At 36.8% G+C, this 17,059-nt stretch overlaps 1 protein-coding gene across 1 annotated transcript in view; it reads left to right on the forward strand.

Moving 5' to 3' along the window:
* The first annotated feature begins 14,411 nt into the window (after window positions 1–14,411).
* LOC112743230 (RHOMBOID-like protein 2) overlaps window positions 14,412–17,059 on the forward strand; it is a 29,213-nt gene continuing 26,565 nt past the window's right edge. The window contains exons 1-2 of the mRNA XM_025792447.3: window positions 14,412–14,968; window positions 15,672–15,835. Of these exons, the coding sequence (XP_025648232.1) occupies window positions 14,655–14,968; window positions 15,672–15,835 (478 nt within the window). The 5' untranslated portion in view covers window positions 14,412–14,654. The remainder of the gene's footprint in view (window positions 14,969–15,671; window positions 15,836–17,059) is intronic.

The raw sequence follows: 17,059 nt of genomic DNA on the forward strand, positions 1-17,059 counted from the left end.
CTAGAAACTAATGAAAATATACTAAAAACTAACTAAAGCATACTAAAAACTATATGAAATTAACCCCAAAAAGCGTATAAAATATCCGCTCATCACTGCTTAATCTTAAGGTCGACCAGCAGGCTTCTAAAGGTTGAGTCAGTGAACTGAGTTTCATTGTCCATGATGACGGAGTGTGAACTCCAAACCGAGTGACAATGTTCTTATAGAGAAATGTTCAACCTCTTTGAGTTGTGATGGTTGCTAAAGGTTCGGCCTCGATCCACTTAGTAAAACAATTAATACCCACAATGAGGTACTTTACTTGTCCAGGGGCTTGTGGAAATGGACCGAGAAGGTCAAGACCCCATTTTGCGAATGGCCAAGGTAAGGTGACACTGATAAGATCCTCTACAGGTGCTACATGGAAGTTGGCATGCTTTTGACAAAGTGGATACTTTTTAACAAAGTCGGCTGCCTCCTTTTACAAGGTCGGCCAAAAGAAGCTAGCTAGAATCACTTTCTTGACTAGTGATCGTGCTCCTAAGTGATTTCCACATATGCCATTATAAACTTCTTCTAAGACCTCCTTAGTCTTAGAGGTCGGAACACACTTCAATAGAGGTGTGGATACTCCTCTTTTGTAGAGAACATTATGGACTAGGTATAGTTTTGTGCTTTTCTTATGAACCCCTTGCTTCCTTTTCATCTCCAAGAATGATATTGAATTTAAGATATTTGACTATGGGAGTCATCAATCCTAGGCTTTGGTTGGATATAGTCATTGTGTCTGGTACGCGGAATCGTGATTACACTTTAATTATGTAAAATTCATCGCTCTTTCTTTCCCTGGTAATGGCGCCAAAAACATGATGCCAAGACCATGGTTCACAACTCCATGTAACTAACCAGCAAGTGCACTGGGTCGTCCAAGTAATACCTTACGTGAGTAAGGGTCGAATCCCACGGAGATTGTTGGTATGAAGCAAGCTATGGTCACCTTGCAAATCTCAGTTAGGCAGATATAAATTGATAATGGTGTTTTCGAATAATAATTAATAGAATAGGGATAGAAATACTTATGTAATTCATTGGTGAGAATTTCAGATAAGCGAATGGAGATGCTTTCGTTCCTCTGAACCTCTGCTTTCCTGCTATCTTCATCCAATCAGTCTTACTCCTTTCCATGGCTGGCTTTATGTGATACATCACCACTGTCAATGGCTACTTTCGGTCATCTCTCGGGAAAATGATCCAATGCCCTGTCACGGCACGGCTAATCGTCTGGAGGCATCACCCTTGTCAATGGCTTCATCTTATCCTCTCAGTGAAAATGGTCAACGCACCCTGTCACGGCACGACTATTCATCTGTCAGTTCTCGATCATGCTGGAATAGGATTTACTATCCTTTTGCGTCTGTCACTAACGCCCTGCAATCGCGAGTTTGGAGCTCGTCACGGTCATTCATTCATTGAATCCTACTCGGAATACCACAGACAAGGTTTAGACTTTCCGGATTCTCTTGAATGCCGCCATCATTCTAGCTTACGCCACGAAGATTCTGATTAAGAGATCTAAGAGATACTCATTCAGTCTAAGGTAGAACGGAAGTGGTTGTCAGGCACGCGTTCATAGGGAATGATGATGATTGTCACGTTCATCACATTCAGATTGAAGTGCGAATGAATATCTTAGAAGCGAATTAAGATGAATTGAATAGAAAACAGTAGTACTTTGCATTAATCTTTGAGGAACAGCAGAGCTCCACACCTTAATCTATGGAGTGTAAAAACTCTACCGTTAAAATTACATAAGTGAAAGGTCCAGGCATGACCGAATGGCCAGCCCCTCTAATCTAAGAACCAGGCATCCAAAGATGTCTAATACAGTAGTAAAAGGTCCTATTTATAATAAACTAGTCACTAGGGTTTACAGAAATAAGTAATTGATGCATAAATCCACTTCCGGGTCCCACTTGGTGTGTGCTTGGGCTGAGCTTGAGTGTTGCACGTGTAGAGGTCCTTCTTGGAGTTGAACGCCAGTTTTTGTGCCAGTTTGGGCGTTCAACTATGGTTTTGGATCCTTTTCTGGCGCTGGACGCCAGATTTGGGCAGAGAGCTGGCGTTGAACGCCAGTTTGAGTCGTCTAAACTTGGCCAAAGTATGGACTATTATATATTTCTGGAAAGCCCTGGATGTCTACTTTCCAACGCAATTGGAAGCGCGCCATTTCGAGTTCCGTAGCTCTAGAAAATCCATTTTGAGTGCAGGGAGGTCAGAATCCAACAGCATCAGCAGTCCTTCTTCAACCTCTGAATCTGATTTCCGCTCAAGTCCCTCAATTTCAGTCAGAAAATACCTGAAATCACAGAAAAACACACAATCTCATAGTAAAGTCCAGAAATGTGAATTTGACATAAAAACTAATGAAAACATCCCTAAAAGTAACTAGATCCTTCTAAAAACATACTAAAAACAATGTCAAAAAGCATATAAATTATCCGCTCATCAGTGTCCGACTTGTCATATCTGATTTTTGCGTGGTCTAGAAATTTGCGGATAAATCCTCGTTGCAAGTATAGTTTCTAAACCTTCAAAAGTCCTTTCATACAAACGTTTTGGTTGTCACAAGTAATAAACCCCTTTAAAATTGATAACCGAGTATTTTAAACCTCGGGTCGTCTTCTCAAGGAATTGCAGGGAAGTATGTTCTTATTATTGGTTATGAGTTTGTAAATTGAGGTTTTGGAAGTAAGGTGGGAATATGTTATATGACAAGTAAAATAAAATAATAATAATAAAAATAAACTCTTGGCAAGGTATTAGAACTGGAGGTCCTATCCTTATCAATTGTAATGAGAATTAGATTTTTCTCCCACTTTGTTAACCTCTAACTATGAAGGTAAATTAAGTGGATGAATTAATTTTTATTCCTCAGGTCCTAGTCTTTCTTTGGGAAAGACTAGAGTTATTGGAATTTGAATTAATGAAATGAAGAAATCCAATTTTCAATCAACAATGAGTTTGCCAAAAGGAAGAAAATATCTAAATTAAAAAGCATCAATATAAATAAAGCAAAGCAAAATTAAATCTGAGAATACCTCGATTAAAATACATTCAAAGTAGTAAAATCTAACATGGAAAAGTTCATAAGCCAATTGGGCAACATAAATCAAATACAAATAAAAGCATGAGGTATCTGAAAGTAAAAGAGAAATAAAAAGTAAAAGGAATATTAAACCTGGATCGAGAGTTACTCCTAAAACTAAGAGAAATCCTAAATCCTAATCCTAAGAGAGAGGAGAGAACCTCTCTCTCTAAAAACTACATCTAAAATATAAAAAGTGAATTATGAGAGCGTCCCTATGAATGGATGCAATCCCCCACTTTATAGCCTCTAATCTGTGTTTTCTGGGCCGCGAACTAGGTCGAAAACAGTCCAGAATTCGCTGGTTTCGAATTTTGCCACGCTGGTTTTTCGTTACTGCGACGCGGCCGCATGGATCACGCGGTCGCGTCGCATAGTGTCAGAGGAACCATAGCATATTATATATCAAATCGAAGCCCCGGATGTTAGCTTTCCAACGCAACTGGAACCGCATCATTTGGACCTCTGTAGCTAAAGTTATAGCCATTTGAGTGCGAAGAGGTCAGGCTGGACAGCTTAGCAATTTCTCTAACTTCTTGTATTCCTTCCACTTTTGCATGCTTCCTTTTCATCCTCTGAGCCATTCCTGCCCTGTAATCTCTGAAATCACTTATCACACATATCAAGGCATCTAATGGTAATAAGAGAGGATTTAATATTAGCAAATATAAGATCAAAGAAGCATGTTTTCCATCAAAGCACATAATTAGGAAGGAAATATAAAACCATGCAAATATTATGAATAAGTGGGTAAAGAGTTGATAAAATCCACTCAATTGAGCACAAGATAAACCATGAAATAGTGGTTTATCAACCTCCCCACACTTAAACACTAGCATGTCCTCATGCTAAGCTCAAGAGAAGCTATAAAGATGAAGAGGAATGGTAGAAAGTATGAAATGCAATCCTATCTATATGAATGCAGCTAAATGTGAAATGCTTCTACCTACTTGGTTTAAAAGTAAATAAATTCTCCAAGAATAAATATGAACTGGATTTCACTAATTCAAATCATAAAAATGAAGTACAAATAGACTTGCAAGAAGAAAATAGCTTATGAAAGCAGGGAACAAGGAATTGAGCATCGAACCCTTACTGGAAGTGTATACACTCTAATCACTCATGTGTTTAAGGTTCGATTGTCTCAATTCTCTACTATCCTTGCTTTCTAAGGCTTGCTCTTCATCTAACAATCGACAAAAATTTAATGCACCAATACACATATCAAGAGGTCTTTTAAGGGTTGTAATGGGGTTAGGGTCAAGGTAGGATTGTATTTGGTCAAGTGGACTAAAATCTGAATCCTTAATTAATCTTAAACTTTCCACCTAACTTTAGACAATCCATGTAATCATAATGCCACATCTAACTATCCATTAACCATGTTTTCCACATATTCATGCATTCTAATTTTAAGTACAACTCATATGCATTGCTTTCACCACTTACTTTGGGGCATTTTGTCCCCTTTTATTTGCTCTTTTTCTTTTCTTTTTCTCCTTTATTTTTCTTCTCTTTTTTTTTTCAAAGCATATGATTAAAGTATTGAATGCATGAACATATTCTCAACATTCTTTCACATTTTCAGAAAATTCTAACATACTCAATTCTCAAACCAATATGCTTCCAAACCCACTTTTCCCCACACTTAATTCATGAGCACTCTCACTAGTCTAAGCTAACCAAGGATTCAAATTTAAGGACATTATTGTTTTTCGCTTAGAGTTAATGATGTGCTAAAGTAAAGAACAAAGGGGTATAATAGGCTCAAATTGGTTTGCAAGGGATAATGAAGGGTTAAGGCCATATGGGTATGTAAGCTCAGTGAAACAAAGGCCTCAATCATATAAGTGTATGCATACATCAAACCATGGAAATATAGAATCAAGCAAGACAAAGATCACAATTTTAGAGAGAAAAACACACTAAAACAAAATATTGGTTGGTAAAATGCAACCAATTCAAATAGGCTCAAAGATCTCACAGGTTTTGTGTGTTCGAGCTCTAAACCATGTTCCAATATAATATTTCTTCAAACAAGTGTAACAAAAAATTTTATTCAAATTAGTGAAATACTTTAAAAGGTTTCTTGAAAAAGAAAATATTACTTTAACCAAGTGGTAAAATATGCAAAAAAAAAAATCAAATAAATATGCAATTAAATATGCAAATGCAACAACTAGCAAGAAAAAATAAACCGTTGGTGTTTGAGATAGGAAGGTACTAACCCACGGAGATCGGTATCGACCTCCCCACACTTAAAGATTGCATCGTCCTCGGTGCATGCTGAGATTTGCAAGTGGATGGGGGTTGTGGTTCCTCAGCTGGGGCTCTTTTTGTTCCTTTCCTTGCCGGTAGTTTGGGAGTAGCTTTCTCTTTACCTTTCTTGGTGGCCATCCTGAAAAAGGGAAGAGAAAGTAAATTAAATTCAAAGAGATATATATAGCAAGGAAGAGAACGGAAAAGGTGGTGATGGATGCACATTAAGATATAACTGACATTAACACATGCTCGCGAGTACATGTGAAAAAGCCATCAATGGAAAATAGCTAGTGCATATAAGGACAAGTGAATGCAAGGTGTTTATTGGCATGCAGGCAAAGGCATGAGTAGCATAGATCAAGCATTCAATGTCCAAGTTAGATTACCAAGTCTTTCAAACTAGCAACATGTTTGTAATGACAATTATAATGAATGAATATGATATGAAAAAGGGTTTTGTGAAAAACAGGCATTCAGAGTAGTAGGATAAAAGATACTGAAAAGCAGTGCATAATGCCATACGGGCGTTTTCACAAACACATAGCATGCATGGTAAATAATCTAATGAAAATAATAAATTGAACATACAAGCAACCCTTTAAAAAATAAATATATATAATTGTCAAATAATTCCTCTAATAATCCACAAGTAAAATATAGAAATAATGACCCAAATAAATTTCTAACACCAATGAAAATAATGCAATGAATGAAAGTATGCAAATAAATTAAAATGAAATAAAAAGAAAAATAAGAAGAACGAGAAGGGAAAGAAGATAAGAAAGGAAGAAGAAAGAAATAAGAAAAGATAAGAAAAATAAGGATTAGAGAAGAAAAGATAAGAAAGCTGGCTAATCTGGATATGTTGTGCGACGATGGCGACGCGGTCGCGGGGGTGACGCGGTCGCGTGGTGCGCGATAAGGTTGGGTGACGCGGACGCGTGGGGCATGCGATCGCGTGACTCGATTTGTGCTAGTGGTGCGAGTGCAGCCTCGCGGTCGCACAACTCTCTGTCCAAAACTCAGTATTGCCAAAATCCAGGGGGACGCGGTCGCGTGGTCGACGCGATCGCGCGGGTGGCCTTATTTCCAATATGATGCGGGCGCGTGGGTGACGCGTTCGCGTGGCAGGGCTTGTGCTACTAGCACGGGTCCAGCCTAATTCCAGCTCAACTTTCGGCCATACACCCTTTTTACGCCGATTTCAGGTCACGCGGCCGCGTGGGTGACGCGGTCGCGTGGGAGGCCATTATTCCCATATGACGCGGTCGCGTTAGCAATGCGGTCGCGTGGGGTGATTTGTGCCATTGGCACGCCTCCAGCGCTGCTCCTGCGAAACTCTCTGTTCATTTATTTTTTTCTTCACTCCCCTTGCGACGCGGACGCGTCGCTGATGCGATCGCGTAGCGAAATTTTTTTTTTAATGCAATATGCAGATGCAAATGCAGTGCTTAAAGTGAATGCTATGCATGATTCCAGGTTCAACAAAATAAAATAAATCTCAAAAACAAACAAAACTAAATAAAATTAAAATTGCAAAATGAACGATCATACCATGGTGGGTTGTCTCCCACCTAGCACTTTTAGTTATAGTCCTTAAGTTGGACATTTGATGAGCTTCCTGCTATGGTGGCTTGTGCTTGTACTGATCCAGGAATTTTCACCAGTGTTTGTGATTCCAGTAACCTCCGGGGTCCCAAACTAGGCATGTAAAACCCTTGAGCAGCTTCAAAAAGATTCTTAGGCTCCCGGGGTGTTGGATGTCAGAACAGATTCCAAGATCCCAAATCTTGCTTTTACACCCATCTTTGTCGGGATCTGTATTTTTCCAGCCGGGTGATAAGTAATTTGAATTCTCACTGCAGCTACCAAACAGCTTCCTAGACTCATTCAATTGAGCTCTACACCAACCTTTGCGTTTAAACTTAAAGCTTCCAACCATAATGAACCTTGCAGGACAATTCTTACCACTGGCCATCTTCCTCTTACTCTTAATGTCACAAAGAGTTCTAAGTTGACCATCCGTCTCCAGTAGCCCATATTCAAGTGGGATTAGAAAGCTATGGGATATGAATTTTACCCACTTGAATGTTGTGAAGGATGATGGCAACTTAGGGGGAGGGGTTTCCAACAACTTTGGCAAGGTGATTTCAAGCTCCACTCCCTTGTGCTCTTTGACTACTTCCACCTCTTTGCAAGCTTCTTCAATTTCAACCTCTTCCTCTTGGTAGCTTTCTTCCAATTCAATCTCTTCTTCATTGCTCACCAAGGGCATGGGAGGTTGTGCTTCTTCTTCTTTAATCTCCATCACTTGATCAACCTCTACAAAGTCTTCAACCATGATCTCTTCAACATCAACATCAAACACCATGGAAAGAGGCTCTGTGACTGGACTTTCCAATGGAGGTACAGCATCTCTTAAGTCTGCAACCACTTCTTCCTTTTTAATAATTGCTGCCTTGTCCAGTTGTTTAAGGATAAAATCGTACTCATCCTCGATGATTTTCTTTCCATGACAACTCCTTTCAACTATTCTTTCATCTTCAAGGGTCTCTCCTACCCTTACCCGTAGGGCCTCCTCTAGCTCTTTATGAAGTATGGATTCGCGAAGATGATTCCTTCTTTCCTGTTCCATATCAATAGCATAATTGGGATCATCTTGCTCTTGGATTGATGGATGTGGGTGCTCTTCCATGGATGGTGGTGATGGGATGGAGAGATTATTCTGTGGTTGACAAGAAAGTGCACTAGAGCTTGAGGGTTGATTGTTGAAGGTATTTGGTGGTCTGATTTGGGTGAAGAGAGCTTGTATAGTAGAGTTTAGATCGGCAAGTGCTTTCTCCATGGAGGTTTGGGGTAGATAGGAGGGTTCATTTGGTTCATAAGGTGGTTGGTATGGTGGATGAGGGTTAGGGTCATATGGAGGTGAGTGGCGGAAAGGGGCTTGTGAGTGTGGTGGTCCAAAGTCATGTTGAGGAAAGGGTTCATAGGCATATGGGGGTGGTTGTTGATAGTCCATTGGAGGTGGTTGTTGCCATGAGGGTTGATTAAATCCTTGTGGCTCCTCCCATCTTTGATTGTTCCAACCTTGATGCCTGTTCTCATTGTAATTTCTTCTTCCTGCAACATTATTGTAACCAGACTCATAGCCAAAGGGGTGAGAGTTCATAGTAGTAAATAAAAATTAAAAATAAAAATAAAAATAAATTTAAATTAAAAGTTTATTTAAATTTTGAATTTGAAAATTAAATTTTGAAATTTGAAATTTGAAATTTTGAATTTTGAATTTTGAATTTTGAAAATTTTTGAATTTGAATTTTGAAAAAAAAATTTTAAATTTAAATTTTTGAAAATTGATTTTTGAAATAAGATAAGATAAAATAAAAATTTTAAAATAAAAACCAATAACCTCTTAACTTAAGAAAAAGCAAAAATAAAAATAAAAACAAACAAACAAGCAAAAATAAAATATTTACAATAACCAATAATAAGGCATACGTTTGCAATTCCCCGGCAATGGTGCCATTTTGATGAGAGAACTTTTGCGTGGTCTAGAAATTTGCGGATAAATCCTCGTTGCAAGTATAGTTTCTAAACCTTCAAAAGTCCTTTCATACAAACGTTTTGGTTGTCACAAGTAACAAACCCCTTTAAAATTGATAACCGAGTATTTTAAACCTCGGGTCGTCTTCTCAAGGAATTGCAAGGAAGTATGTTCTTATTATTGGTTATGAGTTTGTAAATTGGGGTTTTGGAAGTAAGGTGGGAATATGTTATATGACAAGTAAAATAAAATAATAAAAATAAAAATAAACTCTTGGCAAGGTATTAGAACTGGAGGTCCTATCCTTATCAATTGTAATGAGAATTGGATTTTTCTCCCACTTTGTTAACCTCTAACTATGAAGGTAAGTTAAGTGGATGAATTAATTTTTATTCCTCAGGTCCTAGTCTTTGTTTGGGAAAGACTAGAGTTATTGGAATTTGAATTAATGAAATGAAGAAATCCAATTTTCAATCAACAATGAGTTTGCCAAAAGGAAGAAAATATCTAAATTAAAAAGCATCAATATAAATAAAGCAAAGCAAAATTAAATCTGAGAATACCTCGAATAAAATACATTCAAAGTAGTAAAATCTAACATGGAAAATTTCATAAGCCAATTGGGCAACATAAATCAAATACAAATAAAAGCATGAGGTATCTGAAAGTAAAAGAGAAATAAAAAGTAAAAGGAATATTAAACCTGGATCGAGAGTTACTCCTAAAACTAAGAGAAATCCTAAATCCTAATCCTAAGAGAGAGGAGAGAACCTCTCTCTCTAAAAACTACATCTAAAATATAAAAAGTGAATTATGAGAGCGTCCCTATGAATGGATGCAATCCCCCACTTTATAGCCTCTAATCCGTCTTCTGTAGAATATGTTTCATGGGTTGATTAGTTCGGGCCTTTATAATGTGAGCTTAAAAATAAGGTCAAAGCCTTCTACAAGTGATGATAAGGGCGTATGTGAACTTTCCTATCTTTTGATAGTTTAGTTTTACCCCATGTAAGGCTTTGCTCACAAAGTAGATGGGTTATTATGTGTGTTCATCTTCTCGGAATAAGGCTGAAGCTATAGTCCGAGTTATTACTACTAGGTAGAGGATAAGCTCCTCCCCTGGGAGAGGTCCGGTAAGTATTGAGGGTTGGCTTAAGAATGTTTTAAAATTTTGGAAGACTTGTTCGCATTTCTGGGTCCATTCAAATTGGTTCCCTTTTTTAAGTATTGAGAACAAAGGTAGAGACTTCAGAGCTGATCCTACTAGGAACCTGGACAACGTTGCCAACCTTCCTTTTAGTTGTTGGACTTCCTTGAGGCAAGTCGGGCTTTTCATCTCTAATATGGATGTGCACTTATCTGAGTTAGCCTCAATACCTCTTTGAGTGAGCATAAAGTCTAAGAACTTCCCGGCCTCTACTGCAAAGGTGCATTTTGAAGGATTCAATGTCATCTCATGCTTTTTTATTGTGGAGAAATGGTGCGTATTTTGAGAATATCCATAACTGAATCGGCAAGTGCACCGGGTCGTCCAAATAATACCTCAGGTAAGTGAGGGTCTATCCCACAAGGACTGAGGAACTGAGCAACAATGGTCAACTGATTGGCTTAGTCAGGCGAATAGAAAAAAGTTAGTTTTGTGGGTTTTCAAAAGCATTGAACAATAAATCAAGAGTCAAGAATGCAAATAATGAGTTTGGTGTAAAAATCAATAAAAAAACAGTTAAGGTATCGGAGATGTTTACTTTTCCAGATTAAGTTTTCTTACCAACTATTTTAATCATGTAAGATTCATTTCATGGCAAACTGTAATTGACTAAACCCTAATCTCTTAGTAATTTAGTCTCCTTTAATCTTCATCAACCGCCAATCTCTTGGTCACTTGATTCTGATTAGAGGGTTGAGTTCAAATCTAGTTTATGGCCACAAAAACCCTAATTATTCAAAGTTAAACGGATTATATGTCACGTATCCAGATTATTTCAAGCAATTAGTAATTTAGGAGGAATTTACTTTTAAGCTGTGTTCAGGTGAGGGACCTCTCCTAAGGGTCATAAGAACGCATCTAGAATAAGGGTCATACTCTCGTATCACCCAGATTCATAAAATTAAGAATAAAAGTAATCTTTGAAATTGAATCAATACATTAATTAAAATAGAAGAATAATAGTCTTAATCTATAGAAATAAACAGAGCTCCTAACCTTAACCAAAGAGGTTTAATGGCTCATGACTTATAGAGAAAACAACGATTCTGAAAAGTGCCGAAGAGAGGAGTCCCTAAAGGGTGAATCTTTTCCCTTTTATATCTAACCTAATTTGATTTGAAAATTAAATAAAATAATAAATCCTATAACTAAAAGATATTATTTGTAAATAAAAATTACAAATATAAAATAAAACATAACTAATAAAAGCTAAATCCAACTAGAGATGCTCCAAGAGTGGGCTTTAATTCGGATTGCTTAGCGCTAAATGCCAGTTGGGCGCAAAAGGGTTGCTTCAATTCTTCTCCTTTTCATACAAAACTCTGCCAACTTACTCCAAATTTCACCTGAAATCATAAAAACACTAAAATAACTCAAAGTAGCACCCAAAGAGAATTTTTGCACTAAAATAGTATAAAACTTAATAAATTCTAACTAAAACTAACTAGAAAATAAGGGAAAAATAGGTACAAGATACTCACGCATCAAGAACACCTTGGACAAGTCGGTCAAAAGTGCAAGGTCGTCTCGGGTCTTGACGAGCATATCGTCCAGATATACCTCCTTAAGATATCTTTTACGTGAGGACTTACTAACTCCTCCTCCTGAAAATCCTCCGTTTATCTTGTGTATGTGCCTATTAGGAGTTTGTGGTGGCTGATCTTGCCGACTTCCATCTTCATTTCCTCTCTTCCTTTTTCCTAGGTTGTCTGATCTTTCAGCGAGGCACCTCTCTAGCCGACCTTCTCTGGCCAACTTTTCTATAACATTTTTCAGATTATAACAGTCATTGGTAAAATGTCGTATAGCTTGTGATATTCACAATATTCTGTCCGACTTCCGGATTTTTTGTGTTTAATGGGACGAGGAGGTAGAAGTTTTTAGTGTGACAGATCCTCTTGTAGATATCAACAAGAGAAACTCAGAGTGGGTGTAGTTATGGTACCTTCGTGGCTTCTCCGAGTTATACTCCTCTTTTTCTTTGTCTCCTTCTCCTTCCCCTTATCAACAAGAGAAACTCAGGTTTGGCCTTGGGGTTGGATTTCTGAGTCTGGAGTTCTCTTCTATGTTGATATACTTATCTTCCCGCTCCTGTACTTCATACAAGGAAGTCGGGTGTCACTTGGATATAGATTGGAAAAACGTCCCTTCTTTAAGACCGTTAACCTACTTCATTATCACTGCTTCAGGAGGTAAGTTTTGTATTTTCAAGCAAGCTTTGTTGAATCTTTCTATATAATCTCGGAGTATTTTTCCGACTTCTTGTTTGACCCCTAAGAGACTTGGAGCATGTTTTACTTTATCCTTTTGGACTAAAAATCGGGTAAAAAACTTCTTTGCCAGGTCATCAAAGCAATTCACCTATCTGGGTGGTAAGTTATCAAACCACTTCATCGCCGCTTTGGTCAGTGTTGTTGGGAAGGCCTTGCAGCGAGTTGCATTGGACGCATCAGCCAGGTACATCTGACTTTTAAAATTGTTAAGGTGATATCTCGGGTCGATCATTCCATCATAGAGATCCATGTCGGAACTTTTAAAGTTTCTGGGAACCCTAGCTTGCATGATTTCTTCAATGAACGGATCTTCCCCTCTGAGAGGACTTTCCTCCTGATCCGTCCAATTTCTCTGACTTCGAAGGTCGGCCTCTAACTTTGAGAGCTTTTTTTTCAACTCTCTTCGTTGTCGTTCTTCTTTTGTAATTCTTTTTCTGCTTCTCACTATCGTTTAACCTCCTGCTCGAGTTGTTCCAATCGGCCACAGTGCCCGTGTACGAGCCCCAGTGTCTTGTAGGATGAGGAGGCTCTTTTGTCCTCATGTGAATGTACCTCCGACTGTAGTTGTCGGGTGTAAAGATTTCGCGATGTTCCTTCCCCATTAGGATTGCTTGTTCCTTCTTGTCGCGGGGGTACAATAAGGGCTCATTCGTCGTTGTAGGGTTCTGGCTCGGACTAGGATATGGTGCGTCCGTCTTCAAATTGCTCGTCCGTCATGGTGAGGTGTAGACTTTCAGGTCCCCGACAACGGCGCCAATGTTCCGGGTTACCTGAAATGGTGTTGTAGGCCTGAACGTGAGGGCCAGACTCTCCTTCTGAGGTAGCGTCCGACTTGTGCTGATGCCGGTGTGCCACTATCCGAGTTCCTCGTGAGGTGGTAGGGGGTGGCACCTACAGGAGACTCCGATGTTTAAGTTAACAAAGGCTTTAGACAGATTTTTAGTAGATTGGGTTCTGAATATATCTGAGGGTGTTTAGTATATTTATAGCATATAGGATAGCCACCTTTCAAAGTAGTTCCACCTTTAATGGTGGATAACTATTTTCTTTTCCTAAGAAAGTTGTTGAGATCTCCCTTCTTGATGGATAGGAGATATCTTAAAAAGTAGTTACTTGATCAGATATGTAGGTTTTGGTACAACTGTTCATACACCCAACCTCTAAAAAGTCGGATAGGTACGAAGGAAGCCTGACCTCTTGAGTGAGCCTCTATTCTTTTTAAGCCTAACTTTATTTTTTGGATTAGGGTATGAACAATTATTATGGGGCAAAAACACATTACATTAAAGACATTATATATATATATATATATTTTTTTTTTTTCTAGAAACTCAATGAGCACAAATGATCTTAATGAGTAGGTTTGTGTGGGATGATATGTTGGTAGATTAATTATATATGTTGGGTCTTTTTTATTTATTTAGTTAGATTTTCCCTATATCTATCCTACTCTTGATAAAATGTTGAAAAGAGTAAGTAGTTTTATTGGTGATTTTATTTTCCCCATTTTTGAGTCGAACTCGTTCTGAACCATCTAAAAACAAAATATTTAAATTTTTAGACAATAAAATGACAATCCTACATATTTTTTCAATAACACTTTTGGTTAAGTCAGACCCGATGTTGTTAAAAAAAAATTGAAGTTGTTTACACAGCATATCTCTTTAATTAAATACTGGTTTAAATTTCAGCCAATCTAGTTACCCTAAATTAATAATTACCTCTACGTCATGTACCCCCAAAACTTTTGTTTGTTATGGCTGGATTCATGGAATCAACCACATTCAAAATTCACCTCTTTCTCTGTATCTTATATATGTCATGTAATCCAGTGATAATGATTCTGTTTTTGTCTCTAAACTTTAAGCATCCAAATGTCAATTTGATTAAAAACAATGCCATTAATTATTAATTATTTTGTTCATTGTTTACTTGTTCCAACAACCATATAGCATGAAACATTGTTATATATGTTGGAAAACGCTCTGTTCATTTCTCAGCGAAGAAAAACTCCAACCACAACCCAACAAAACCGCTCTAACAAAGTGTGCAACAAGATAAAAGTTGCCCATTAACGTTTGACTTCACAAATTATCAATCATCTTTAATTTCTTCGTTCATTCATTGCCTTATTACCATTTTGCTATAATGCAAGCTATGTCTAGAGTTCAATCATAATTGGTCTGAATAGTAGTTCAATTACTTGGATTTCTTTTTAACTGAAGAGTTTCATTATTGTGTATGGAGGAAGAGGCACCACCATCTCTAAGTGTAAACTCTAGGAGGAGCAGGACTATGGTGCTCCCTGTGGAGATAGACCCACCTATGCCTTCAAAAGAAGCAGTTACAGTTGAAAACAAGGAAGTGAAGCATTTCATGAAATGGGTTTCTTGGTTGATACCAACCTTTGTCATTGCAAATGTGTTTGTGTTCATCATCACCATGTATGTCAACAATTGTCCCAAGAATTCATATTCCTGCATTGCCAGGTTCCTTGGCCGTTTCTGCTTTCAGTCCTTGGATGAGAATCCCCTTCTTGGGCCTTCCAGATTCACGTGAGCTTTCGGTCATGCTTCTTTGATTTGTTCTTTTGAATACTTGATCTGCTTTGAATTGAATTAAGAGAAAATACAGGAATCAACTTTTAGTTAGTTAATATTAATTAATTTTTTCTTTTTCAACTCTAAAATTTCTTTCATTTTTCAAAATTTAGAATTTAGAATTAACTCAATTAAGAGTTTATTATTTAGGGTCTTGAATTTGAATTTGAGATAAATATAATAATTTTAAAAAAATTAATTAACGTTTATTGGAAAAAAATTGGCTCTCTAACACTTGTCTTAAATCAAATTATTGTTATTTGGGACATTTTAATTTGTTTTGTTTTCACAATATTGTCATTCTTATTTGTTTTATACAAAATGTTTTATTGAATTATCAATTATAACCTTAAATTAATATCAAGTTAATGTAAATTACCATGATGTATTTTCCATATTTAAGATGTTTATTTTTAAAATAAGAATAGTTTGTAAATTTAACATGTTTTGATTTTAGATTTTTTAACATGTGTAATTAGATAAAATGACAGATAACTTGAGAATAGACTAATAACATTTAGTTTTATAAAATTGTGTTTGGTAGTGTTTCAAAACATAAAATAGAGAGATATTGAAATGCTATTGGAAAAAATATGGGATAAATATTCAGAAAAGATATAATTTGTATATTGTGACTAAACTACTAGTTGATTTTCAGGCTAGATAAAATGGGGGCTTTGGACGTGCAAAAAGTGGTTTACAGAAAGCAGGTTTGGCGCCTCATCACATGCATATGGTTACATGGAGGGGTGTTCCACTTATTGGCAAATATGTTTGGCATTATAATCATTGGAGTTCGGCTTGAGCAAGAGTTTGGGTTTGGTACGTGTGAATAATTAAAAATGAATTAAAAAACATATATGTATTGAGTGATTTGGTGGCTGATATTTTTATTTACATAACATTTTTGAATCACCACAATATAATTTGATTAGTTAAGTAAAATGAACTTACTCAAGTTAGTGACTAACACTTTGTAAAGCTTTCTAAAAAAGTGCAAAAGAACAAAATTTTTATTTTTGTATTTGGTAAATAAAAACAATTATTATGTGTTTATATTTGTATTTTTTAAAAAATAAATGTATTTTTAAAAGTATTTAAGATAAAACTTTTCAATATTAGATTATGTTTATCAAAATTAAAAAGTCTAAATAACTCCATATATTAATTAATTTTTAAATTTAGCTCATACATTTTGATGGTAATCAGTGGCTAAGAGAATGGAGTGTTGAATTTTAGCTCATTTTTTGCTGAATATTAATTTCTGTTTTTTCAAAGAAACTTCAAGAGATATTTCTGCTTTTGTCTTATAACAAGTCAAGAGACATATTCTTTTTGTCTCGTAACGGGTTAGGAGATATTTTTCATTTTTGTCTCCAACGCAACAGAAACAAAATAGGAGTAGAAGAGAAAGAGAGAATCACACCCAATATATCCTGGTTCAGCTGCTAAGTGCAATGCAGGCTACATTCAGTCTCCATCACAACAGTGACGGAATTTCACTATAATCATCAAATTACAAACACCAATTCTTCCTTAGGATCTACTCAATCCTATTTGGGACAAATCCATATTCTATCCCCAAATTTGAACTTGACTTGGACTCTTACCAAGCTTTCAACCGCAAAGTGCTAACCCAACTTGCAAGAAAATCCCACAGGAACATGAAACACAACAAACAAATGTACAAAGAAACTCTGAGACATCTATGGCTTTTTCTCTAATATTGATCACTGTCTTTTTCTTACAAACCTCACCATATTTGCCTTTTACCATGAGACTCAGACAAACAATACTAAGAAAAAGAAACTAAAATGAAACTCATTGAAGGAGTAGAAGAACTCAGGAAGCTTGGGTAGCTATGAGAACTTTGTGCTTTCACTTTTTCTCCTTAATTCCAACTCTTGGCCGTTCACCCTTAATATAGAAGGGGAAGCTTCCAAGGTTGAAACCAGTTCAACCAACCCAGCAACATCTTATCCAACAAACAACCGCGGTTCGGACAAAGAGAAGAGAGAGGAAAAACCAAAAACCAACATGCATATA

This window comes from Arachis hypogaea, chromosome 14 (genome assembly GCF_003086295.3).
Source record: "Arachis hypogaea cultivar Tifrunner chromosome 14, arahy.Tifrunner.gnm2.J5K5, whole genome shotgun sequence".
Classification (NCBI taxonomy): Eukaryota; Viridiplantae; Streptophyta; class Magnoliopsida; order Fabales; family Fabaceae; genus Arachis; species Arachis hypogaea.